Source organism: Thalassophryne amazonica, chromosome 12 (genome assembly GCF_902500255.1).
Source record: "Thalassophryne amazonica chromosome 12, fThaAma1.1, whole genome shotgun sequence".
Taxonomy (NCBI): domain Eukaryota; kingdom Metazoa; phylum Chordata; class Actinopteri; order Batrachoidiformes; family Batrachoididae; genus Thalassophryne; species Thalassophryne amazonica.
Window position 1 is genome coordinate 94544787 of NC_047114.1, and position 26915 is coordinate 94571701.

General features: G+C 41.1%; 1 protein-coding gene and 1 long non-coding RNA gene across 2 annotated transcripts; one reads left to right on the forward strand and one right to left on the reverse strand.

Moving 5' to 3' along the window:
• Nucleotides 1-1666: 1666 nt before the first annotated feature.
• On the reverse strand, nt 1667-18841 carry irf4a (interferon regulatory factor 4a). Its single transcript, XM_034183694.1, has 8 exons — nt 18609-18841; nt 18329-18515; nt 17281-17366; nt 17016-17184; nt 14510-14590; nt 12669-13061; nt 5257-5369; nt 1667-2312 (listed from the first exon to the last, which is right to left on the reverse strand). Exons 1-8 carry the CDS (start codon nt 18804-18806, stop codon nt 2163-2165), a joined length of 1377 nt encoding a protein of 458 aa, XP_034039585.1. The 5' UTR covers nt 18807-18841; the 3' UTR covers nt 1667-2162.
• Nucleotides 5816-24971, forward strand: LOC117522301. Its single transcript, XR_004564194.1, has 3 exons — nt 5816-5826; nt 18434-18439; nt 24827-24971. It is a non-coding gene; the product is annotated as an uncharacterized LOC117522301 (long non-coding RNA).
• The last annotated feature ends 1944 nt before the right edge of the window (nt 24972-26915 follow it).

Here is a 26915-nt window from a genome sequence, read left to right on the forward strand (position 1 = left end):
TCAGGTTTTGTGTTCGCAACTCCATTTAATCAGCCTGCAATACATTCCAAAAAAAGTTTGGATGTTAAAGCACTTTGTAAAGTTGCCATTCTTTCTCACTACCCTTAAAGATGTTTTAGCATTGACGGAACCACGCAATGAAGCCTTTCATGTGTTATTTTGTCTTGTTCTTCCTGCAAACATGTCTTAAAGTGTACAACACTATGGGGCTATCATTGTTGCATTTATTATTTCAAAATTCCCCACACATTTGCTATTGGGAACAGGTCAGGACTGGAGGTGTCCAGTCCAGTATCCATCACCTCTTCTTCTGCAGCCATGCCTTTGTAATCTGTGCAGAATATTGTTCTGCATTATCTTTTTGAAAACTGCACAAATGCCCCTGGAGATGATGTTCAAAAAAGATGTGGAATACGATTCGTCTGGCCGCAATGCACGTTTCTACTGTGTGATACTCCAACTAAGAGCTCAGTGCCAAGAGATGCCAAGATTAACATAAGGCTTCTTTTATGCATATTAAAGTTTTCAGTGGCATTTGTGCATGTAACTCCATATTGTTGTGCTTGACAAAGGTTTCCCAAAGTAATTCCTTGCCCATGTGGTTATATCAGCTATTGATGAATGACTGATCCCTCAGACACCACTGCATCACAAACAGAGATCACAGGTGTTCACCTTGGGTTTGTGCCCTTTCCTCTACACACTGAAATTTTTCCAGAAATCTTGAATTGTTTAATGATATTACACATTGCTGAGGGAGAAATATGAAAATCCCGTCAGTGTTTGAAGAACATAGTTTTAATTCCGTTAGTAATTTTCTCACAAGTTTGTTGGCAAACTGGAGGTCTTATATCCTCCTCAAAGACTCAGTCTCTTGAGAATACTATTTATGAAGCAAATCATGTTTAATATAACACTCTTATTATTAAGAAGTCATATCAACTCAAGTCTTAGCGCACACGCTGGTGTTGCACTTTGCAGCATCCAAGATATCACAGAAATGCCTCGGGTCCCGGATGGCAGCCACCCAGGAAAACAAGCGGTCCATTCCCACATCTCTAAAATAACCATCCATCTGCCACAATCAGGGGAAATGTGAGCGTCGCCTTGACTTTCTTCAGCTACTGGGGTCCCCAGCAGTCGGGCACAGGCATGCTGGATCATGCACAGAGAAACAGGCCACATGGCCAAAATCTCTAATTTGACACTCCCTCACAATGCAAATGATATTCCTTTATCTTATTCTCTCTAAGTAACCACATGATTGATACATAGTCATTCCAGTGGTACCCAACGACCCTCAAAGACACAGAGTACCAAAGACAATCCAGGTGTCACATTAAGTCACTGGTTAGCATACAAGTCTTACAACCAAACAGCAAGACAGACAGCACCAGGACCTTAAAGACTTGGTTCTTCCTTCACGTCATTAGATCCAAGTCATCATTATTATTATTATTATTATTGCTACTCGTCTGAAATTGCTCCAGTCCCAACTTTTTGTTGGAATGGGTTTCAGGCCTTAAATACAAGAATGGGTTCATATTAACAAATTAAATTAAGTTGACCACACAAAACATGGAAATATCTTTGGTTCATAGCATCTGCAATGAACCAGAAGCCAAATAAATGTTAAGAATCACTGTGGTTTTGTTTTGATCGTTTGTTTTTAATTAGCATTTTCCATATCGTCCTAACATGTTCAGATTTTGGCGTGTGACTATTTACTCGCTATGAATTTGTCCACCCGATGTTACATTTATGCACACCAACATAAAAACATAAATCTCTTGAACACCAACAGAAGTTGCTTTTTTTATACTTTAGGGTGACATCTTTGCCTTTGGTGCCACAATGAAACTCTACCCTTGGAGAGTGCAATAAATACTTATTCATGCTCTGCTCGGTCCTTTTTGACGCATCAGTGTTTGTCTTAGGGGCCACTCTTCCTGTGCACCTGTGCTAGTATTTCCTGTCTCAGGCGCCCTCCTCTCCCCTCATCCTCCCCCCGCCCACAAACCGCATCCTTCACACTGTCACAACAATATCTGGAGAGAGAGAGAGAGGAAAAATATATCTTCTCCACAATCATAGAAACAAAACACTACAAGTGAAAACACCGAGGTCTTCCCCATCACTACCGTACTGAACAGGCCTCCTCATCACTCCTGAATATGCTGCAGAGGTCTCTGGGAGGAATAGGTGGCTGGTGGAGCTGCATTCTCTTCCTGGATGTGGTCATAGGGTCGGAGGTAGTGGCCACTGTTCTGCTGGTAATAGCACACCAGTTTTCTGGCAAACGTAGGCTCCACCTGAAACGAAATGATCAGTGTGAAATAATTTCATCTTCACCAATTTACCTTCTCCAGACAACATATTTCCACTCAAGATGGACTTGTGACCAAAGGTTCTTTGGTTCAGATCCCCACCAGAGAGGGTAAATCAGTAGGAGACACCAGTGCAAGGTCATCAGTCCAAATTGAGTGCTTGACATCATGGCAGCACCCTGATATCAGTGTATGAGTGTGAATCTATTTGGAGATTTTTACACCCGCGCTTAACACATGCAGCGCCATTCTTTCAGTCATGTGTGTCCATCTATCCATCCATGTGTGAACAAAATAACTCAAACAGTTAACAAGAGGAGCCAGAACATCTGAGTTTGTGATGGTCCTGGATCAAGACCAAGATTCCGCCATCAGAAGTGTGTCTGTATGCAGCAGAAGTGTTGAACTTGTAAAGAGATTCACAATCATGTTTCTGGGTCCTCCAACTTCAAGATCAAGAGACACCTGAAGAGCTTCCAGAGTCATGGCGTCTGCGAGATGGAGATGTTTGGTGATGCAGATATCTTAACAGGAGAATGAAAATACAAGTCTTGAGGTCAGGTGCTTCCTGTTTTACTGTAGTGTTGTGAGTTTTGGATGCTAACTGTGACTTATGTCTTTGCCTGCTTATCTTTGGTACAAGGTCTCTTCAGAGGCTCCTTGGGTTACGCTGGAATGACTGTCAAATGATTGGTTTCTTGGGGAGAAGCCGAACAGAAGTATCACTAGCATTTTGAGGGAACATCATCTATGACATTGTGACCATGTGGCATGATTCTCAGTGTTGAGGACCCCAGCAGCTGGAAAAGGCCCAGAGAATGCCCACGTTTCACCTGGATGTTTCTGTTGGACCCATGGCTGAAGGACAGGAAGGACAAGATAAAATACTCACCAATGTATCTTGCCAAAATGGTCCTTGTCAGGTAACTTCAATGTGTTTTACAGTAGTGTTCAGAATAATAGTAGTGCTATGTGACTAAAAAGATTAATCAAGGTTTTGAGTATATTTCTTATTGTTACATGGGAAACAAGGTACCAGTAGATTCAGTAGATTCTCACAAATCCAAGAAGACCAAGCATTCATGATATGCACACTCTTAAGGCTATGAAATTGGGCTATTAGTAAAAAAAAAAGTAGAAAAGGGGGTGTTCACAATAATAGTAGTGTGGCATTCAGTCAGTGAGTTCGTCAATTTTGTGGAACAAACAGGTGTGAATCAGGTGTCCCCTATTTAAGGATGAAGCCAGCACCTGTTCAACATGCATTTCTCTTTGAAAGCCTGAGGGAAATGGGACGTTCAAGACATTGTTCAGAAGAACAACGTAGTTTGATTAAAAAGTTGATTGGAGAGGGGAAAACTTATACGCAGGTGCAAAAAATTAAAGGCTGTTCATCTACAATGATCTCCAATGCTTTAAAATGGACAAAAACCAGAGACGCGTGGAAGAAAACGGAAAACAACCATCACAATGGATAGAAGAATAACCAGAATGGCAAAGGCTCACCCATTGATCAGCTCCAGGATGATCAAAGACAGTCTGGAGTTACCTGTAAGTGCTGTGACAGTTAGAAGACGCCTGTGTGAAGCTAATTTATTTGCAAGAATCCCCCGCAAAGTCCCTCTGTTAAATAAAAGACGTGCAGAAGAGGTTACAATTTGCCAAAGAACACATCAACTGGCCTAAAGAGAAATGGAGGAATATTTTGTGGACTGATGAGAGTAAAATTGTTCTTTTTGGGTCCAAGGGCCACAGACAGTTTGTGAGATGACCCCCAAACTCTGAATTCAAGCCACAGTTCACAGTGAAGACAGTGAAGCGTGGTGGTACAAGCATCATGATATGGGCATGTTTCTCCTACTATGGTTTTGGGACTATATATCGCATACCAGGTATCATGGATCAGTTTGGATATGTCAAAATACTTGAAGAGGTCATATTGCCTTATGCTGAAGAGGACATGCCCTTGAAATGGGTGTTTCAACAAGACAATGACCCCAAGCACCCTAGTAAACCAGCAAAATCTTGGTTCCAAACCAACAAAATTAATGCCTCGCAGATGTGAAGAAACCATGAAAAAAGTGTGGTTATACAACTAAATAGTGATTCACAGGATTGATTAAAACAGTAGTTTGAACATAATAGTTTTGAGTTGTAGCATCAACAGCAGATGCTACTATTATTGTGAACACCCCTTTTCTACTTTTTTTACTAATAGCCCATTTCATAGCCTTAAGAGTGTGCATATCATGAATGCTTGGTCTTGTTGGATTTGTGAGAATCTACTGAATCTACTGGTACCTTGTTTCCCATGTAACATAAGAATATACTGAAACCTGGATTAATCTTTTAGTCACATAGCACTACTATTATTCTGAACACTACTGTACATGGTTGTAAACTTTCTATTGTACTTTATCTGATCCCTGTAACTGTTAGAATGGCCTAAGCAGTGGGTCACCCCTCTGAGTCTGGTCTGCTTGAGGTTTCTTCCGCAAAAAAAAAAAAAAAGTGCCAGAGGGAGTTTATCTTACCAGTGGCACCTGTGTGCTTGCTCGGGAGGTCGGTGAGGTTAGACCTTACCCATGTGAAGCACGTTGGGGCAACATATGTTGCATTTTGGTACTACTGTATATAAATAAATTGAACTGGATGAGGCAGATAACTGGTTACTTTTGAAATGTGGAGATGGACTGCTTGTCTGCTGGGTGGTTACCATCTAAGACCAAAGGCAGTTCCATGGTGTTGTGGACACACCACACACTGCACCAATGCAAACTTGACTTGTGTTGATCCAACTGTGTGCAGTTTAACCTGTTTCACATTGCAGGAGCTAAACATGCTCAAATGTCAGTTTCACAGTGACTCTTTAAAAAAATGACATTTTGTTGTAGTAGTTGGGTAATACACATGTTGTGCATACGAGTACCTGCGCAGTGATCATCTTCCTTGGGTGATTGGGATCTGGGTACTCATCTCCAAAACACAGTATGATCTGGTGTCTCGGAAGATGTCGGCCATTGTGTACAAAATCTTGAAGCTCTGAATCGTGTAAAGAAAGATTTGCTTTAGTAACACATTCAAGCAGCTGACAAATTCAAAGATATCCTTCCCTTTCCACACTCAGATTTTTAATATACAGTGAGGAAAATAAGTATTTGAACACCCTGCGGTTTTGCAAGTTCTCCCACTTAGAAATCATGGAGGGGTCTGAAATTTTCATCTTGGGTGCATGTCCACTGTGAGAGACATAATCTAAAAAATAAATCCAGAAATTACAATGTATGATTTTTTTTTTAATAATTTATTTGTATGTCCTGCTGCAAATAAGTATTTGAACACCTGTGAAAATCAATGTTAATATTTGGTACAGTAGCCTTTGTTTGCAATTACAGAGGTCAAACATTTCCTGTAGTTTTTCACCAGGTTTGCACACACTGCAGCAGGGATTTTGGTCCACTCCTCCTTACAGATCTTCTCTAGATCTTTCAGGTTTGGAGTTTCAGCTCCCTCCAAAGATTTTCTATTGAGTTCAGGTCTGGAGACTGGCCAGGCCACTCCAGGACTTTGAAATGCTTCTTACGGAGCCCCTCCTTAGTTGCCCTGGCTGTGTGTTTGGGGTCAATGTCATGCTGGAAGACCCAGCCATGACCCATCTTCAATGCTCTTACTGAGGGAAGGAGGTTGTTTGCCAAAATCTCGCAATACATGACCCCATCCATCCTCCCTTCAATACAGTGCAGTCGTCCTGTCCCCTTTGCAGAAGAGCACCCCCAGAGTATGATGTTTCCACCCCCATGCTTCACGGTTGAGATGGTTTTCTTGGGGTTGTTCTCATCCTCTAAACATGGTAAGTGGAGTTGATTCCAAAAAGCTCTATTCTGTTATCATGTGACCACATGACCTTCTCCCATGCCTCCTCTGGATCATCCAGATGGTCACTGGTGAACTTCAAACAGGCCTGGACATGTGCTGCCTTGAGCAGGGGGACCTTGCTGCCCTGCAGGATTTTAAACCATGACAGCATCATGTGTTACTAATGTAATCTTTGTGACTGTGGTCCCAGCTCTCTTCAGGTCATTGACCAGGTCCTCCTGTGTAGTTTCTGAGCTTTCTCAGAATTATCCTTACCCCACAAAGTGACATCTTGCATGAAATCCAGACCGAGGGAGATTGACAGTCATCTTGTGTTTCTTCCACTTTCTAATAATAATCATAACAGTTGTTGTCTTCTACCAGCTGCTTGCCTGTTGTCCTGTAGTCCATCCCAGCCTTGTGCAGGTCTACAGTTTTGTCCCTGGTGTCCTTAGACAGCTCTTTGGTCTTGGCTATGGTGGACAAGTTGGAGTGTGATTGATTGAGTGTGTGAACAGGTGTCTTTTATACAGGTAACAAGTTCAAACAGGTGCAATTAATACAGGTAAATAGTGCAGAATAAGAGCTTCTTAAAGAAAAATTAACAGGTCTGTGAGAGCCAGAATTCATTCTGGTTAGTAGGTGTTCAAATACTTATTTGCAGCAGTAACATACAAATAAATTATTTTAAAAAAATCATACATCTTGATTTCTGGATTTGTTTTTTAGATTATGTCTCTCACAGTGGACATGCAACTAAGATAAAAATTTCAGACCCCTCCATGATTTCTAAGTGAGAGAACTTGCAAAACCGCAGGGTGTTCAAATACTTATTTTCCTCACTGTAACTCCACAGTATGACCCATGGGCATGAAGACCAGTAAGGGCCACAAAAATCTGACATTTGAACCCAGTAACCTTGACCTTCACCCAAATGATTGACCTTTGGTTGGCCTTGCCAAATGTTTGCCAGATTTTGTCCAAATTTGGGTGAAAAATCAAATATTTTGCCAAAATCTATATATTAAAAGCCAAGTGGCCTCTGTGTACATGTATGTGTGCGTGTATATGTGTGCATGTATACGTGTGTTTTGGGTCAAGGATGAACGCCACGAAAATGCAAAGTTAATAGGGCTAATAGTTTTGAAGAAATTAGGGATATTGGGTAACAACAGTGAACAATGGGCGTTGATATCACCATGAATCAGTCCCTGGTAACCAGACAAGCTCCAAACAAAGGAAATACTATATCTCAACCTTGCCAGTCGTAAAACATGACATCCACTAAAATGTGCAAAAAAATAAATACAATTATTCACAAAACTTTCTCATTTTAATTTCTTGCATTTTCAGTTAAAATCATTATAGAAAGTTTACATAATTTATGACCTCCCTTGAAAAATATCAGCTACCTATTTTAGAAACATGACCCAAGCTACAGCCCATGGATCCCCACGGGCAACACGCTAGTAAATAAATTCTTTAAGGGCAATTTTGATTTCAACATTTCATTGAAATATGAAGTTTGGTAGAAATGATTGACCTTTGGTAAATCTGACCTCGCTGGGCAATTCTGGAACGTACCTCCATATGTGGACCAAGTTTGTTGGATGCTGGAGCAAAAATCAAAACGTTAAATGTTTGACCCCGATTACTTTTACCTTTGCCAAAACAAAGCCTTTAAGGTCAATTCTGAGGTTGACCTTCATCCACTTGCAGTATCTAGTTTGATGGAAAAGGCCCCGGGTGGATTAGGGGAACAAACAGACTGGCAGACAAACGCTTCTAACATAATAAATAATACGATCACAGTTGCAGGAGTTTTAATGGAAAGTACTGTTGAGAATGATGGAAATTTCTGTGTGAAATGGCGCTGAAAACACCAGCATCTCACACCGTGTGGTGGACCACAGAAGGTGGGTGGGGACACCACAGACTGAGGCCCCCCGAGCAGATGATGATGACGATGAAGTGAATGGATCGTTACGGTTACCTTAACTGACAGGGACTTGCCCAACTAAAGCACCTGCAGCCTTTCCTTCATTATTATCAACAACATCACCACATTATAGACGCCACCACATCAACTGAGCGCAATCACTAGATGAGCAGTACAGGCCAAAGTCTTCGCCTCCTCTTTTTCATTATCTTTTAAATGAGCCATGAGACAGAGAATGAGGCCAGCTACGTTTGAATCAGGTGGAGGTGACATCATCACTGTCAACGCATGTAGATCTGCATCAGCACAGGCAAACTTATTTATGTGGTGTAGGCTCATGGCTCCATAATGAGCTTTACATCTCTCTACTCATGTTTGCTGATTGCATTGTTTGTGAAAAAGTATTTTTTTTAATTAGTCCTTAATTCATGGGGATAAAAAGGGGGGAGAGCAAGTTGCTGCTACTATATATATATATATATATATATAAACACAATTGTACAACTCCATATCAGCAAAACGTTGGGATGGTACAGAAAATGCAACGTTAAAAAAAAAAAAAAAAAACCTGCAGTGATTTTTCTTGCATTTACTTTGTCTTCTGTTTCACTGCAGGCAGGATATGCCCAAGATATATATATAATATTTTATTATTTTATTTTTTTTTGTGGTCAACTTAATTTTATCATTTTATTCATTTGTTATTTTGTTCATTTGTTAATTCCTTCTTGCATTTCAGGCCTGCAACACTTTATTTAAAAAAGCTAATAATGAGGTAAGAAAAATCTAATTAAATTAATTAATGACGATATTTTAGACAGGTGATGTCGGCAGGTGACTTCAATCATGATTTGGTTTCTAAAGAGTCTTTGAGGAGGTACGATGGGCAGAGAATCGACAGCTCGTCAGTACGGTGCATCCAGAAAGTATTCACAGCACTTCACTTTTTCTTCATTTTGTTATGTTACAGCCTTATTCCAAAATGGATGAAATTCATTTTTTTCCCTCAAACATTCTACACACAATACCCCATAATAACAATGCTGTTTTGTTTTGCTTTAGATTTTGCAAATTTTTAAAAAATAAAAAAAACTCAGAAATCCCATGTACATAAGTATTCAGAGTCTTTGCCATGAAGCTCAAAATTGAGCTCAGGTGCTTCCTGTTTCCACTGATCATCCTTGAGATGTTTCTACAGCTTAAATGGAGTCCACCAGGGGTAAATTCATTTGATTGGACATGACTGGGAAAGACACACACCTGTCTACATATAAGGTCCCACAGTTGACAGTCAAAACACAAACCACGCATGAAGTCAAAGGAATTGTCTGTAGACCTCTGAGACAGGATTGTCTCAAGGCACAAATCTGGGGAAGGGTACAGAAACATTTCTGCTGCTTTGAAGGTCCCAATGAGCACAGTGACCTCCATCATCTGTAAATGGAAGAAGTTCAGATCCACCAGGACTCTTCTGAGAGCTGGCCGCCCATGTAAACTGAGTGATCGAGGGAGAAGGACCTTAGTCAGGGAGGTGACCAAGAACCTGGTGGTCACTCTGTCAGAGCTCCAGCATTCCTCTGTGGAGAGAGGAGAACCTTCCACAAGGACAACCATCTCTGCAGCAATTCACCAATCAGGTCTGTATGGTACAGTGGCCAGACGGAAGCCACTTCTTCATAAAAGGCACATGGCAGCCCACCTGAAGTTTGACAAAAGGCACCTGAAGGACTCTCAGACCAGGAGAATCAAAATTCTCTGGTCTGATGAGACGAAGATTGAACTCTTTGGTGTCATGTTTGGAGGAAACCAGGCACCATCCCTACAGTGAAGCATGGTGGTGGCAGCATCATGCTGTGGGGATGTTTTTCAGCAGCAGGAACTGGGAGACTAGTGTTGTGTGGGCCGCTGAAGAGGAGGTACTGTTGGCCCACCACCACCAGATGGCGCCCTGCTTGGAGTGCGGACTTCAAGCACGAGAGGGCGTCGGAGCAACGGAGAGTGACAGCTGTCATTCCTCATCTGCACCAGCTGTCAGTCATTTTCCACATCACCATAAAAGCCGGACTACAACTCCACCTCCCCGCCGAGAAATCAGCAACCAAGAGGTAACCTTCTCTGCGGTAATTTTCTCTGCTAACTTAACTCTTCTTTGCAGCCGTTTGCCCTGTGGTGTCCTTATCAGAGCTGGAGTAAGGGCGTGACCGCGATGACTTCGCATCACGCTCCGTAGCAGATAAGTGGTTACACAGGAGCTGCACGAGTGTGTGATTGGAGGTGGAGGTGCTCCCTCCTTAAAGAACATTGACTGTGAGTGGACTACTGAGTGTGCGGATTCACACTCACCTGGATTTTCTCTGTTCTCTGCCAGCAGTACCAGGGTCGACAGCCGAAGGCAGAGGCCACCTGGGGACTCGGGACTTGGCGGCTCCGGTGTTCTTCAGGCCCGTTGGTGGTGGAAGCTGTGTGGGAATCAGCTCTTCTCTCGCCAGAGGTCTTCTATCTTCGAGCCTGCCCACACGTCACCTGGTGTATAATTGGCAATCCATGTTTCTATCTGTATTCCGTTGTGTGTTTCCACAACATTAAATTGTTACTGGTTGGCTTATCCATTGTCCGTTCCTTAGCGCCCCCTGTTGTGGGTCCGTGTCATGACACCTTCCCAACAACTAGTCAGGATTGCGGGAAAGATGAATGCAGCAATGTACAGAGACATCCTGGATGAAAACCTGCTCCAGAGCGCTCTTGACCTCAGACTGGGGCGACGGTTCATCTTTCAGCAGGACAATGACCCTAAACACACAGCCAAGATATCAAAGAAGTGGCTTCAGGACAACTGTGTGAATGTCCTTGAGTGGCCCAGCGAGAGCCCAGACCTGAATCTGATTGAACATCTCTGGAGAGATCTGAAAATGTCTGTGCACCGACGCTCCCCATCCAACCTGATGCAGCTTGAGAGGTGCTGCAAAGAGGAATGGACCAAACTGTCCAAAGATAGGTACACCAAGCGTGAGGCATCATATTCAAGAAGACTTGAGGTTGTAACTGCTGCTAAAGGTGCAACAACAAAGTATTGAGCAAAGGGTGTGAATACTTATATATGAGTGATTTCTTAGTTTTTCTTTTTAATAATATGCAAAAATCTAAATAAACAAAACACCTTGTTTCATGTTGTCATTATGGGGTGTTGTGAGTGGAATTTTGAGGGGAAAAATTAATTTACTCAATTTTGGAATGAGACTGTAACATAACAAAATGTGGAAAAAGTGAAGTGCTGTGAATACTTTCGTGATGCACAGCAGGTAGTGTGGTGGGAATTGCTTGCACCAGCACATGCTCCCAGACCTGATAGGACCTCACCTGTAACTTTACTGAACAAAAAACAGCAAAGTCTGACGTTGAATCTTCAGTCGAGTCCCATCAGTGGGTAAACATTATGCTACATACAAAAATATAATCATTTGTCCCAAAAAAACAAAAAAAAAAAAACTGTGTATTGCTCATGTTTTTGTAGAAAATGGGATTTCTCTCGTGAAACACCCAGAAGCTCAAAAAACAGCAAAGTCTGACGTTGAATCTTCAGTCGAGTCCCATCAGTGGGTAAACATTATGCTACATACAAAAATATAATCGTTTGTCCAAAAAAAAAAAAAAAACTGTGTATTGCTCATGTTTTTTTGTAGAAAATGGGATTTCTCTCGTGAAACACCCAGAAGCTCAATCGATTGCAACAATGATTGAAGGTTACTGAAAAAGTGAATTTATATATTTGATATTTGACGCAGGGGTGGTGGCCAAGTGGTTAATGCGCTTGGTTTCAGTTCGGAAGGTTCTGGGTTCAAATCCCACCCCTGCCACATTTCTCCATGTAATGTGGAGTTGCGTCAGGAAGGGCATCCGGCGTAAAACCTGTGCCAAATCAACATTCAGATCCACCTTGGATTTGCTGTGGTGACCCCAAGTGCAAACAAGGGAGAAGCCGAAGGGACTTACTTTTACATATATTTGATATTTGACCTTCATGCTAAGCTTTTTAAAAAAATGGCAGCAGTTGCTCCTTGTGACCATATCTTGGTTTGTGGCTGAGATATGAAGTAGAAGTTCTAAGTCCTATATACACCCTAGGGCCTGTTTGTACTTGTGCTTTTCTGCGGATTCCGTAGCTCAAAGCAGTTGAAAGTCTACAACTCTCCCTGGATGGAACACCAGTCCATCACGGGATACTTTCCCAGCCAAGGCTGGTACCCATGTACAGCTGGGCGGACTGAGGCAATGCAGATGGAATGTTTTGTGTGAGAGTGTAGACAGGTCATGTGACCAGGACTCAAACCCATATTGGTGGCCGCAGTCCTAGTCGCACTTAGCTACCTGCTCTAAACATCGAATAATGGATTTTTTTAACTTATATCATAATCCAGCTACCAGTTGACCTCCTACCACCACCACACCCCCAAATCCTCAGAAATAATTCAATCAGGATGTCAGTCGCATCCCATCATGAATGAGTAAACATCCATTGCTTTTCACCACAGTAACATATTCTCGCTCACCAAGAAGGAACTGCTGGTTGTCAAACAGTTTGCATGGCTGCTCTTTTTCCAGCTTGTTGGGTTTATCCACATACGGAGCCAGAGGTCCTTCCCAGTAGACCCGGCTCTGGCACAGGCGCTTGGCGTACAGCCCGTCGTGCTCCATCCACAGCAGCACGCCCTTCTCCAGCACGCTGGGAAGCATCTCGGCACCCTGCCTCTGAGACTCTGGATATGGGAACGGAAAAAGCACGACTTCCGCACCGCCGTGAAGGTTGTCGTCGGGACACGGGGAGGAAGAGGAAGAAGAGGACGGCGAAGAAGAGGAGGTGATCCGACAACCTTCTGGGCTGGTTGTGGTGATTTCCTTTACTAGAGACTCTCTGTAGAACAGGGACACGTGCAGGCTGAAATCTGGAAGACAGAAACTGATTTATCAGTCAGGTTCTTCAAACATGGAGCTCATACAAGATATTAAACGCAAGTTTTATTTCATTCTGATTGATGTCAGAATGCGTCAAACTTCTCATGTCAAACTGCTTTTAAACTCCTCTGATGATGTGATGCGCTGAGAAAAAACAGAATTAGGGAAGTAAAAGTGTTGCAGGGCTGCAAAGTGCTTTTTTATCTTCAAATGCAAATGAACACAAAATCAAGACCTTAAATAACTCTGCACTGTTAAAAAACAAAAAAAAAATTTGTTGACGCCTCCTGACTCAGTCAAGTCATCTTGTTTTGACTCACTGTATGTCAAAAGTAAAGTTGCATTGTTGAAAATGTAATTTAAATTCATAATGACTTCAAGTAACTCAGTCAAAGCAACAATATGACCTGACTCAGTCAAGCGGGGTCAACAGTTATTGATTGATTGATTGAATGATTTTAAACAGTGTAGTGCAGCAGATAAGTGAATATTTACTGAGGGATCCTTCAAATGGTGATGCAAGCACCAAATTTGGCACACATACTCGTTAGACATTACTCTTTTAAAAATGCCGGGTACCCACGTGAACTTTCAATAGGCGGCCAAGAAGGGGTCAATTGAAGTATTAGACAGGGGTCAAAATTTAAAAAATACTCCAATCATATTGAAAGGTATTCCATATTATTTGTCTGATCATAAAGATTCCAAAAAGGTAGAGTTTGGACTATCTGTGAATGAATGTTCCAGAGTTATGGGGTAAAAACAGCAAGAACAGTGACAAAGATCAATTTCAATTTGTACAGGGGTCAAAAGTTAAAGTTGCTCCAATTTTGGTAAAAAGTGATGCAAATTATTAGTTGGGTGAATACGGTTTTAAAAAGGAATAGTTTGCATCATGTATCATGCTTAGTTATCATGTTACAGGGTAACGTATGTCACATGTCATAGAATCCAATGGATGCTGATATTGTTTAACCTTTACTTTGCAAACCAAGCACGCAACACAGTCAAAACTATTAGCTCAACCAGTAATCTGCACCACGTTTTACCAAAATTGGAGCAACTTTAACTTTTGACCCCTGTACAAACTGAAATTGACCTTTCTCAGTGTTCTTGCTGTTTTTACCCCATAACTCCAGACCATTCATTCACAAATAGTCCAAACTATACCTTTTTGGAATCTTTATGATCAGACAAATAATATGGAATACCTTTCAATATGATTGGAGCATTTTTAAATTTTAACCCCTGTGTAATACTTCAATTGACCCCTTCTTGGCCGCTTATTGAAAGTTCATGTGGATACCCGGCATTTTTAAAAGAGTAATGTCTAAGGAGTATGTGTGCCAAATTTGGTGCTTGCATCAAAATTTGAAGCATTTTTTTCAGTTATCTGCTGCACTAGTGTGTGTGTTTGTTAGTGCAGACGATTGTTTACCAGTTATGGCGCTGTTGTGGTCCATTGTAAACACGGGCTTTTGAGAGTCTGAAAAGTAGGTATGGAAGGAAACCTGGAAACCTGATCAGGAATAAAAAAATAATATTGTTCATAATTAGAAAATTGATGAACTAAGCATAATAAGTGTGTTCATGAGTGACACCATGTCTTTTGATGTAAACTCTGCAGGGATGAAAAAAGGACAAACCTGGCATTAATGTAATAATAATAATAATAATGTCACTACCATCTTTTAAGGTTTATGTTACACATATTTTCTGCTGCATGATTTTATCTCACACAGTTTGTATTTATTGGTTTGCATTATACTGTAAGTTCTAATTTGGTGTTTGACCTGTTTTTGTTTTCATTCTATTGAGATATTTAGAATGAAAATGGGTCTGATTCGGCTGCTTTCTGCAGTGTTGTGTGAACATGTGACCGTGTTAATATTTAGAACATAACCAGTGTTAAATAACAGGGAAATGACAGATTATTACTCTGAATTAATACATTTCTTCTTCTTTGTCTTTCGGCTGTTCCTGTTAGGGGTCGCCACAGCAGATCAATTGTTTCCATCTCACCCTGTCCTCTGTATCTTCCTCTGTCACACCAACCACCTGCATGTCCTCTCTCAGCACATCCATGAACCTCCTCTTTGGTCTCCCTCTTCTCCTCCTGCCTGGTGGCTCCATCCTCAGCATCCTTCTCCCTATATACCCTGGGTCCCTCCTCTGCACATGTCCAAACCATCTCAATCTCGCCTCTCTGACTTTGTCTCCAAACCGTCCCACCTGAGCTGTCCCTCTGATATGTTCATTCATAATCTTGTCCATTCTTGTCACTCCCAAAGAGAATCTCAACATCTTCAGCTTTGCCACCTCCAGCTCCGCCTTCTGTCTTTTTGTTAGTGCCACTGTCTCTAAACCATACAACATAGCTGGTCTCACTACTGTTTTGTAAACTTTCCCCTTCACTCTTGCTGATATTCTTCGGTCACAAATCACTCCTGCCACCTTTCTCCACCCACTCCACCCTGCCTGCACTCTCTTCTTCACCTCTCTACCACACTCTCCATTACTTTGGACAGTTGACCCCAAATATTTAAACTCATCTACCTTCGCCACTTCTACTCCTTGTAATTGCACTATTCCACTGGGCTCCCTCCCATTCACACACATGTAGTCAGTCTTGCTTCTACTGACTTTCATTCCCCTTCTCTCCAAAGCATATCTCCACTTCTCCAGACTAGACTCAACTTGCTCTCTACTCTCACTACAGATCACAATGTGATCTGCAAACATCATAGTCCATGAGGACTCCTGTCTGATCTCATCCGTCAACCTGCCCATCACCACTGCAAACAAGAAATATTATCTTCCTATTCTCTGCGTACCTAGCTCAGTCTTCCTCGTTCTCTTTTCTTTTGCAGCTAAATTCATACAAAATTGTTTCTGCTGGGTTGTGTGGAGGGATGACTGTTGTTTTGAGTTTTAGAACATAAAAGCACATAAAACAGTCAGAAAATATGGGTTTATTTCTCTGATTTTGTAAATTTCTGTACTGAAATGCTCTCTCTCTCTTTCTTGGACCCCATTCATTGTACACTCAGCTCATCATCTTTTTCTATTGCAGCTAAATTCAGAATCCTTTCTGCTGAATTGCATAAATGTTTGACATATTTGAGTTTTCAATTGTAAGTACTTTTAAAAAGTAAAATAATTTCTTACTCAAAATTAGTACATTTCTATGCAGAAATATTCTCTTTCCGCCTGTCTGTCATTCACTGCATATCTTGCTCAACCATTTCCCTCACTTACTTTTCCTTTCATGGCTAAATTGATACAAAATTCTTTCCGTGGTGTCGTGTGGAGGTATGACCGTATTATTGGAGTTTTATATTGTAATAGCTGTTAAACAATCAAACAAAAGGATTATTTGTCTGATTTTGTACATTTCTGTGCTGAAACTCTCTCTTGCTCTCATCTATCTTCCTCACTTCCTTTTTTCTTTCATCGCTAAATTCATACACAACTCTTCTTGCAGGTTTGTGTGATATTATGACATTATTCAAGTTTTAGAGACACAGTCATGAATTAACAGTTTATTATTTAATTTAGTTCATTTCTTTGCAGAAATAGTCCGTCTTCTTCAGCAGCTGGTAACAATAAATGATTGTGTTTATTGTTTCTGAGCTGTCGAATTCACAAACTGGAGTGAACAGATTCATGAAGCCATCGAGCTGCTATTCACTCACGGAGTCACATCAACCTTACTCCTGGAGATCACCTGCGCTTCTTGCTTTCTAACTCTCCACCCACTGCTAATTACCCACGTCAGGTGCGCTCAGCCAATCAAGAGCTTGGAAACACCAGACTTGACTAATCATTTGCAGTTGCAGGAGGTGCACCAGGTTGGAGGCTCCAGTTTTAGAAGATACTTGCATCGACTTTTCCAAAGCAAAATAAAACTGACACTGTTGTGAAAACAGGCACGACCATCTCACCGGTTTCTGTGTGTGAGGCGGGCCACGCCCGGCTGAGGGGCAACAGGTAGTGGCACTGGCTGTACTGCAGCTCCGATCCATGATGATGTGGGGACGGAACTGACTGCTGTTCTGGATTTGTATAATCTCTCCACTCCGTTCTCTCCTGTGAAATCATATAACTGGGCATCTGAAGAAAAACAAAAAGCCATTTTGGTCAAATTATCTTCGTATTATGTATTTTTACTTGGTAATATACAACGTAGGAGCCACAATAAGATCTGACCTGGTTGTACAGAGATGCATATGAAGGAATATATCCAAGGGAATTAATTTGTGACGGTGTTTCCTCCAGACTGTTCATCTTCATATCTGGAAATGCAGCATAAATACTTTTTTTGTGACAGCATTCAAAGACAAGCAGCAGGATTTTCAGGCCAGACTTTTCCCACATGTACAGGTCTAAAATGATTTATTGATTGATATTTAATAATCCATTTATTAATTCTTTCATGATTAGTTTTATTACCCTGTACAATCCTGTACAAAGTCAACAAATTCTTGTCAACAGGTCTTGTGAAAAGCATTTAGAAATTTTTTTTACTTTTCTACGATGTCACATTCAAGGTCACTCGAGGTGAAATACAATCCTACATTTTGAAAGGCCACACAACACTTCAAATTCTTCCATTATACACCTTTAAAAAAATTCCCATTTGCATTGAGCAAAAATTTTGACCCTGCTTTATGACTTTGACCTTTGACCCCTGGACCTGAAAAGTTAATGGGTTCATCCTTCAGTAAGACTTAACTAATGTACAAAATTGAATCAACTCAATTAGTTTTTGAAATATTATAATCAAGCACACAAAGGAGATGAAAATAATAACCCTTTTGGATGACTAGTGGTGAACTTAATGAGGCAAATTCTGATTAATTTGACAGTAAACTCACCACCAGAATGGAAAGCAGTGTGACCGCTGCAGAGAGACAGGAGCTGTGATGTGATGGAGACTTCATTACACCAGGCGGTAGGTTGTCTCGCTGTGCAGCGTGCACTCTGCACTCACTACTCACTGCCCTCTTCTTAAAAAGCACTCTGGTCTTTTTGCTACATGTTTTTGCTTCCTTTGTGTTTCCTGTGTCACTACAATCAACTTCAGCGTTGCATACGTACAACATCTGCAACATTGCAAATAAGTTTTGTAAAATTAAAGCTCTTTTGTGTAGCCGAGTTTTTGCACAAATTAAGCCCGTGTCCTTCTGGTCGTGTCACCAGAATCTGGCTGTATCTCACGTGCAATGGGTTTCTGACTGTATTAAAATGCACTTGCCTTTTTTGGCTCCCTCTGGAATGATTCTGTAGACTTTATAGGGCTCTGAAATGTCCAGCTGACTTCTGTCTACCAGTTCGTCGAAGTCGTTGCTTTTATTCAGAGCGCAGCGTAGTCTGGTTTTCCACGTGGGGGGGTCGGGCTTGTCCACACCTTCCTTATGTTTGCCCTTGAAAACTGCCCACGCCTGGGTAACAAAAGCAGCATCCGCCAGTGCATGAATTTTATATTATTTTGCCTTTTTTTGACAGTATCATAGACGTCAGTCAGTCAGTCTCACCTTAAAGAGTGCAGCGTCCTCCTCTCTGTTATAGTCCTGTTTTCCTGCATGTTTCCACGGAATCCTAAAAATAGTTTTTTCATCGTTTTCCCACACCAGGCCGGGATATCTTCTGCTGTCAATCTGGTCGATCAGCCACTGTCTGAGTTTGCCGTTGCCACAACTGGCTAACACACTGCTGTCGTCCTCGAAATTCATCCCTGCAAAAATAAAATTACCACACAACGCAATGGAAGTTTAGTCATAAGACAATTTCAATTTATTTTCATTTATATTGCGCCAAATCACAACAGAGTTGCCTCAAAACGCTTCACACAGGTAAGGTCTAACCTTACCAACCCCCAGAGCAACAGTGGTAAGGAAAAACTCCCCCTGAGGAAGAAACCTCAAGCAGACCAGACTCAAAGGGGTGACCCTCTGCTTGGGCCATGGTACAGACATAAATTACAGAAACAATTCACGGACGAATATACAAGAAATGCTGTTGGTGCACAGGACAGGAGGGTCGCCAACACGAATACAACTCCCATCTCTGGATGGAGCTGCACCTTAAACAGAGAAAAAACAGAATCAGGCATCAGAAAGACAAAAAATACTGTATAATTTGCCAGCATTAATCAACAAGAAAAACAGAAGAAGTGATCGCTGGCCACTAGCCCTAAACTTCACTAAAAGACCCAGAATTTAGGTAAAGTTGAGGCCGCAGCCCGCTCCAATTACTAACCCCTTAAGGCCTGAATTTATATAGCTGTATACAAGGTCTATTAGAAAAGTATCCGACCTTATTATTTTTTTCAAAAACCATATGGATTTGAATCACTTGTGATTGCATCAGCCAAGCTTGAACCTTCGTGCGCATGCTTGAGTTTTTTCACGCCTGTCGGTTGCGTCATTCACATGTGAGGAGTGGTCCACCCCTCTTGTCGTTTTTTTCATTGTTTAGGAATGGCTCAGAGACTGCCGCTTTGCTTGATCAAAATTTTTTCAGAAACTGTGAGGGACATCAAAGTGGACACCATTCGAGAAATTCAGATGGTTTTTGGTGAAAATTTTATGGGCTTCAAAGAGATTACGGAGTGTTACTGTCGCTTTAAGGACGGCCCAGAGTGACTGGTGGCGCGCCGCGCTCCGAAGCCGCCATCGACAGGCTGAGCGACCATTTCATTTCTAAACGGATGGCTGTATGGATCCGTGACCATCGTGTGCAATTTCTCTGCTTATCACAAGAGCTGGACATCAATCATTTTCCGGCAGATTTCACTTTTAACAAGAGATTTTGTCATGGAAAGCCGAGCGGAGGCTTTGCGCGTCACGATGGATTCGCTACTGGAGCGAGACAAAACCACCTCCATTTTGGTCTCACAGGACGGCTTTGAGATGGCGTTCAGACAGCTGTCGGTGGTTTTTCCATCGAGTGATTATCCGAGAAATTGTGGATGTGCCTGGACATGCCAGAACATGCCCTGTGAGGCTTCATCACGGCGTTGCTTTGCACCATGTGGCACCGCCACGACGCGCGGAATTCCTCCGCACGTCTGTCTCAATGTGCCGAAAAAGTGCTGATGTCCACGTCTTTTCACAATTCCTGTGCTAGCCAGATGACATCCCGGATAAAACACAGCGTCCAGTTTGGAAATGAACGGCACATTCCACTGTTACAGGAGTTTTTGTCATGGAAAGAGGAGCAGAGGCTTCGCGCGTCGCGGCGTTGCCGCATGGCGCAAAGCAGCGCCATGATGAAGCCTCACAGGACATGTTCTGGCATGTCCAGGCACATCCACAATTTCTTGGATAATCACTCGATGGAAAAACCACCGACAGCTGTCTGAACGCCATCTCAAAGCCGTCCTGTGAGACCAAAACGGAGGTGGTTTTGTCTTGTTCCAGTAGCGAATCCATCGTGACGCGCGAAGCCTCCGCTCGGCTTTCCATGACAAAATATCTTGTTAAAAGTGAAATCTGCTGGAAAATGGTTGATGTCCAGCTCTTGTGATAACCAGAGAAATTGCACACGATGGTCACGGATCTATACAGCCATCCGTTTAGAAATGAAATGGTCGCTCAGTCTGTCGATGGCGGCTTCGGAGCGCGGCGCACCACCAGTCGCTCTGGGCTGTCCTTAAAGCGACAGTAACACTCCGTAATCTCTTTGAAGCCCATAAAATTTTCACCAAAAACCATCTGCATTTCTCGAATGGTGTCCACTTTGATGTCCCTCACAGTTTCTGAAAAAATTTTGATCAAGCAAAGCGGCAGTCTCTGAGCCATTCCTAAACAATGAAAAAACGACGAGAGGGGTGGACCACTCCTCATTCAACGCCTGCTCACACGCGAATGACACAACCGACAGGCGTCAAAAAACTCACGCATGCGCACGAAGGTTCAAGCTTGCCTGCAATCACACGTGATTCAAATCCATATGGTTTTTGAAAAAAATAATAAGGTCGGATACTTTTCTAATAGACCTCGTATAAAAAAATGTTTTGTGTGTGTGTTTGCCTTTAAGTAGATGGTAAATAATGTTGAGATTATTCATTTCACTTCTGCACAAAAAATAAATAGTAATTTTGGTATTTTTGTAATAATTCATGTTATAATGTTATAATAATAATAATGGTATGTTGCAAATTTGCGACAACAGGCATACTGGTCAATTTGGTATGTTGCATATCTGAGTCAAATATTGTAGCACATATGCGACAATAGGCGTTAAGGGGCTAATAAAATGGATTAAAACATTAAAAAGTGTCAAACAAAACTGTACCAGTATGCTAGCCATACGAAAGGGAAAATAAGTGCGTCTTAAGTCTGGACTTGAAAGTCTCCACAGAATCTGACTGTTTTATTGACTCAAGGAGATCATTCAACAGAACAGGGGCACAATAAGAGAAAGCTCTATGACCCGCAGACTTCTTATTCACCTTAGGGACACAAAGTAGTCCTGCACCCTGAGAACGTAAAGCCCGGGCCGGTACGTAAGGTTTAATTAGGTCAGCTAGGTAGGGAGGTGCCAGTCCATGAAGACCAAAATAAATACATTTTTAAAAAAAACACATGGGACAGTTTCTGAAATTTTAATGCAGGTGCAGTCTGGGCATTCATGGCCTTTGAACCCAGATTACTCCACTTTCCCTGAGTTTTTAATTTTTTGTTGTTAAATATACCACACATACAAAAGTAAACTAAAATTCTTTCAATTTGTGATAGAGGAAAAATTTGGTGAAATGGTTTGATTATTTGCCATCACAATGTGGTGAGCCACAAAGGTCTAAGGGCCCTATCTGCAAACTGGCACAAAGTAGGGCACAGTGCAGCACAAGTGTCATTGCTGGTTTCCACCCGACACAGCTGTAATTTTCACACCCATTGCCCACGTTCTTTGAATAGTGAATGCACTTGTGCTCATCTCCACATCCAGTGGCTTTTTTTTTTTTTTTTTGAAAAGCAGGTGACCACAAGCTCAGAGCCTCTGCTGTTTATCCGGTCTTGTTCATGACAAGCACTTGTACACACACTGACGGCCGCATCACAGTGCAACAAAAGTGAATTGTAGAGAAAATTTTTAAACAAATTAAAACTAAGTGATAATGTAAAAATACAAAACTTGAGGAGATGAGATGTGGCCTGAACTCAGGGAGGTTTGGTGGATGAAAACTTATCACAGTTGTACTCTAAAAAAACATTGCTGACCAGAAAACCTCTCAATCCTGAGTTGGCGATCCCAATTTTTTGAAATATTTACTATTATTGACAAAAGTAACAATTCATTGACAAAATGTTCAGATTATAAGCTTTTGTCAGATGTGATATATTTGGCTTTTCCATCATTTTACTGAAGACATAAAGTGCCCTCCAAAAGTATTGGAACACTTGGTATTTCACACTTTGTAACTGTAATTATGCCATTTCAAATACAAAAAATAAAAAAATTCCAATATTTTCTTCCTTAAACTCAAACTGAAAGCAAAATCTATATAACTTGATATAAATTATATTAAAAATTTAAAAGCCAAGTTGATGGGTTGCATAAGTAATGGAACACTTTGGTATAATATCTGTAAATAATCAGTTTTTTTGCCAGTTTTCTTCAGACAAGTCAGGGGATGGATACATGAACATTTCCAAGTCACTGAATGTGTCTTGAACTTTATTTACATCAGTTATAAAGAAATACAAACATGTATATAATTTTTGGATTTTCATGTATATACAACTTCATGAAGTGGTACAGAGGAGGATTTTCTTTCACCAAAACATCAAATCTAGGCTTGTATCTCAGATGTATTTCTGGCAAATTGTAGCTGAACTTTCAGGTCTTCGTGTTAAGAAAATCCTCCTCTATGCCACTTCATCATGAAGCTGTATAACTGGGGAATCAAAATGGAAAACATGCACTAGGCACAATTTCTCCAATCACAGCCAGAGAAGCCTGTAACAACTTCTGGGTTGTCTGGGTGTCTTGGTGGCTTTCCTCACTCTTCTCCTTCTTGAACAGTCACTCAGTTTTTGAGAACTGTCTACTTTACACAGATTTACCATAGAGTGTCATAATGTTTGTATTTCTTCATAACTGATGTACATAAAGTCCCAAGACATATTCAGTGACTTGGAAATGTTCATGTATCCATCCCCCGACTTGTCTGAAGAAAACTGGCAATGAAGCCGATTATTTACAGGTGTTATACCAAAGTATTCCATTACTTATTTTTTTTTATTTAATATCTATCAAGTTGTAGAGATTTGCTTTCAGTTTGAGTTTAAGGAAGATAATTTTAGAAATTTAAAATTTTTGTATTTGAAATGGCATAAACAAACTAAAATATGTGAAATACCACGTGTTCCAAGACTTTTGGAGGGCGATGTAGATGCATTTAATTAGTTGCATTCTGTTATTTTAGCAGCAGTTTAAATATATGTAATTATTGGTTTTGACACTTATGGTGTCCAACTCAATGGACTCAGATATTTATTTTTGTTTTCATTTCAGAAAAGAAATACTTTAAAAAATAACTCAGAATCATGCCGTTACAGTCTTAATGTAAAGTTACTGGAGTGTAGCTATTGATAAATCTTCATCAGTTTAAATATCGCCAATAAATTTTAATTTGACTGGAAAATTAATATGGAAAAAAAACTGATTAATAAAAATTAAGACTGGTAATAAGATTAATGTGAAACAAATGACATACAAGCGCGTCATGAAAATCAGTACAAGCTTTCAAAGTACAAGAAATAAAGCTATGACGGGTTCTGTTACTCAGAGGCATAAATCTCTCCCCCATTGAAACTACAGTATAATAGTATAAACACGTAGAAATGTTCCGATGATGAAAACAGTATCACTCAAAGTCACTGACGCTTACCAAGATCAGAAGAGGTCGCCTTCTGAAATGTGCTTTGGAGCTCTCAGCGTCCTTCTCTTGAAGGTTACTGCGTTTTGATTGGTTAGGGGAGGAGCCTAGGAGGCGCCCGTGCAGCTCAGGAGCTCCAGATGTTCACTTCTGTGAAAACACAGAGCACCCACACAGTTCTGCTGTGGGGAATCCCTCCAGTGATGCCTGGGTTCACACAACAATTACCTCTGTGCAAGTATACCCACAGAAAAACGCTCCACCAGCTCAGCCCCATTTTTGTTGCTTTTAACAACAAATTGTGTCGACCGGTTTTCCTTTGAACTGCATTTGACAGGCGGTAATTTGGCATTGGTAAAGCATGATGAAAGCATGTGGAGGTTGCCCTCCAGTGGCTTAACCGGCCACATCTTCCACTATCTCAGAGGAAAATTATATAAAATATAACTAATATTAAGGCCGCGTCATCTCTGGAGAGAAGGCAGAGTGAAGTCGGGTGAAGGAGTGAAAAACATGCACGGGTTTTGGTGTTTTTGTGCCATCACGCATGACCCTTTGCACATAATGCAAACAGGAAGAAAGCCCGGAAACAGAGGAGAGCGAATGCGTTTTATCACCCTCAAAGTGACAGCACACCGACTCACAACCTCACAAAGCTCAGACTTCACTCCAACACAAAAAAACAGAAAAAAAAAAAAAAAAAAAAAGGCTCGATGTATCCATAAGTTAGAAAAAACCCAGAAATGTCAATTCTAAAAACATCGTTCACGTCATCTTGTCCAGATTTGGTGTCTTTTGAGTGATGAGTCCAGCAGAGATAAACACAGTGACGGTGTTTTACTCTGGACAGACCCGCTGTAACACGAGTTCTAAAGTTCCACATCAAGCTGTGGAGGCCCCCAGGTACCTCCAGGTGGCTGCTTCAGAGTCTCCTCGCCGTCGACTTTGGAGGTGCTGGCGAGCAAACAGCGGACATCAGCCTCGTCATTGAAGAGGTCGTCCGTGTGCTTCTTCTGTAGCCACTCTGTGAACTACAGGAGACAAAAACGACAATAACAAAGGTTTTTATGTTTTTTAAATGTACAAAGTAAAACTTCCAAAAACAAGAAGAAATACTTATCCCCAAAAAAGTGTCCAGAAAGTTTAGATTAAATAAATTCAAGTGTACTTCCGAAATACACTTTATAGTACACTTGTGAGTGTCCTATTTCAATACTTCGTGGGACGCGATTGGCCCATTTTTTAGCTTATTAAAGTTAAAGTATACTTGTACAGTAGTGCTATGTAACCAAATAGATTAATCCAGGTTTTGAGTATATTTCTTATTGTTACATGGGAAACAAGGTACCAGTAGATTCAGTAGATTCTCACAAATCCAACAAGACCAAGCATTCATGATATGCACACTCTTAAGGCTATAAATTGGGCTATTATAAAAAAAAAAAAAAAAAAAGTAGAAAAGGGGGTGTTCACACAAACTCAAACTGCTTTTTTAGCAATCCTGTGAATCACTAAACTAGTATTTAGCTGTATAACCACAGTTTTTCATGATTTCTTCACATCTGCGAGGCATTAATTTTGTTGGTCTGGAACCAAGATTTTGCTGGTTTACTAGTGTGCTTGGGGTCATTGTCTTGTTGAAACACCCATTTCAAGGGCATGTCCTCTTCAGCATAAGGCAACTTGACCTCTTCAAGTATTTTGACATATCCAAACTGATCCATGATACCTGGTATGCGATATATAGGCCCAACACCATAGTAGGAGAAACATGCCCATATCATGATGCTTGCACCACCATGCTTCACTGTCTTCACTGTGAACTGTGGCTTGAATTCAGAGTTTGGGGGTCGTCTCCCAAACTGTCTGCGGCCCTTGGTCCCAAAAAGAACAATTTTACTCTCGTCAGTCCACAAAATATTCCTCCATTTCTCTTTAGGCCAGTTGATGTGTTCTTTGGCAAATTGTAACCTCTTCTGCACGTCTTTTATTTAACAGAGGGACTTTGCAGGGGATTCTTGCAAATAAATTATCTTCACACAGGCGTCTTCTAACTGTCACAGCACTTACAGGTAACTCCAGACTGTCTTTGATCATCCTGGAGCTGATCAATGGGTGAGCCTTTGCCATTCTGGTTATTCTTCTATCCATTGTGATGGTTGTTTTCCGTTTTCTTCCATACGTCTCTTTTTTTTTTTTGTGTCCATTTTAAAGCATTGGAGATCATTGTAGATGAACAGCCTATAATTTTTTGCACCTGCGTATACGTTTTCCCCTCTCCAATCAACTTCTTAATCAAACTACGCTGTTCTTCTGAACAGTGTCTTGAACGTCCCATTTTCCTCAGGCTTTCAAAGAGAAAAGCATGTTCAACAGGTGCTGGCTTCATCCTTAAATAGGGGACACCTGATTCACATCTGTTTGTTCCACAAAACTGACTAACTCTCTGACTGAATGCCACACTACTATTATTGTGAACACCCCCTTTTCTACTTTTTTTTTTTTTTACTAATAGCCCAATTTCATAGGCTTAAGAGTGTGCATATCATGAATGCTTGGTCTTGTTGGATTTGTGAGAATCTACTGAATCTACTGGTACCTTGTTTCCCATGTAACAATAAGAAATATACTCAAAACCTGGATTAATCTTTTTAGTCACATAGCACTACTATTATTCTGAACACTACTGTAAGTACACTTTAAATGTAAGTGTAGTAAAGTTTGGGTACACAACTAGTTTTTTGTTTTTTTTTTACATTGCAAGTGACCTTATAAGTACTACTGTAGTTATACACTTGGTAAATCTACGAAAGTACACTATCTGGTGAGGATGCCCCCTGGTCGTCTCTCTATAGCAGGGGTGGGCAATTAATTTTTACAAGGGGCCACATAGGGAACCTGAATTATGTCCAAGGGCCACACCATTGATAACTCAGCTGTCTCCCATTACAAATTT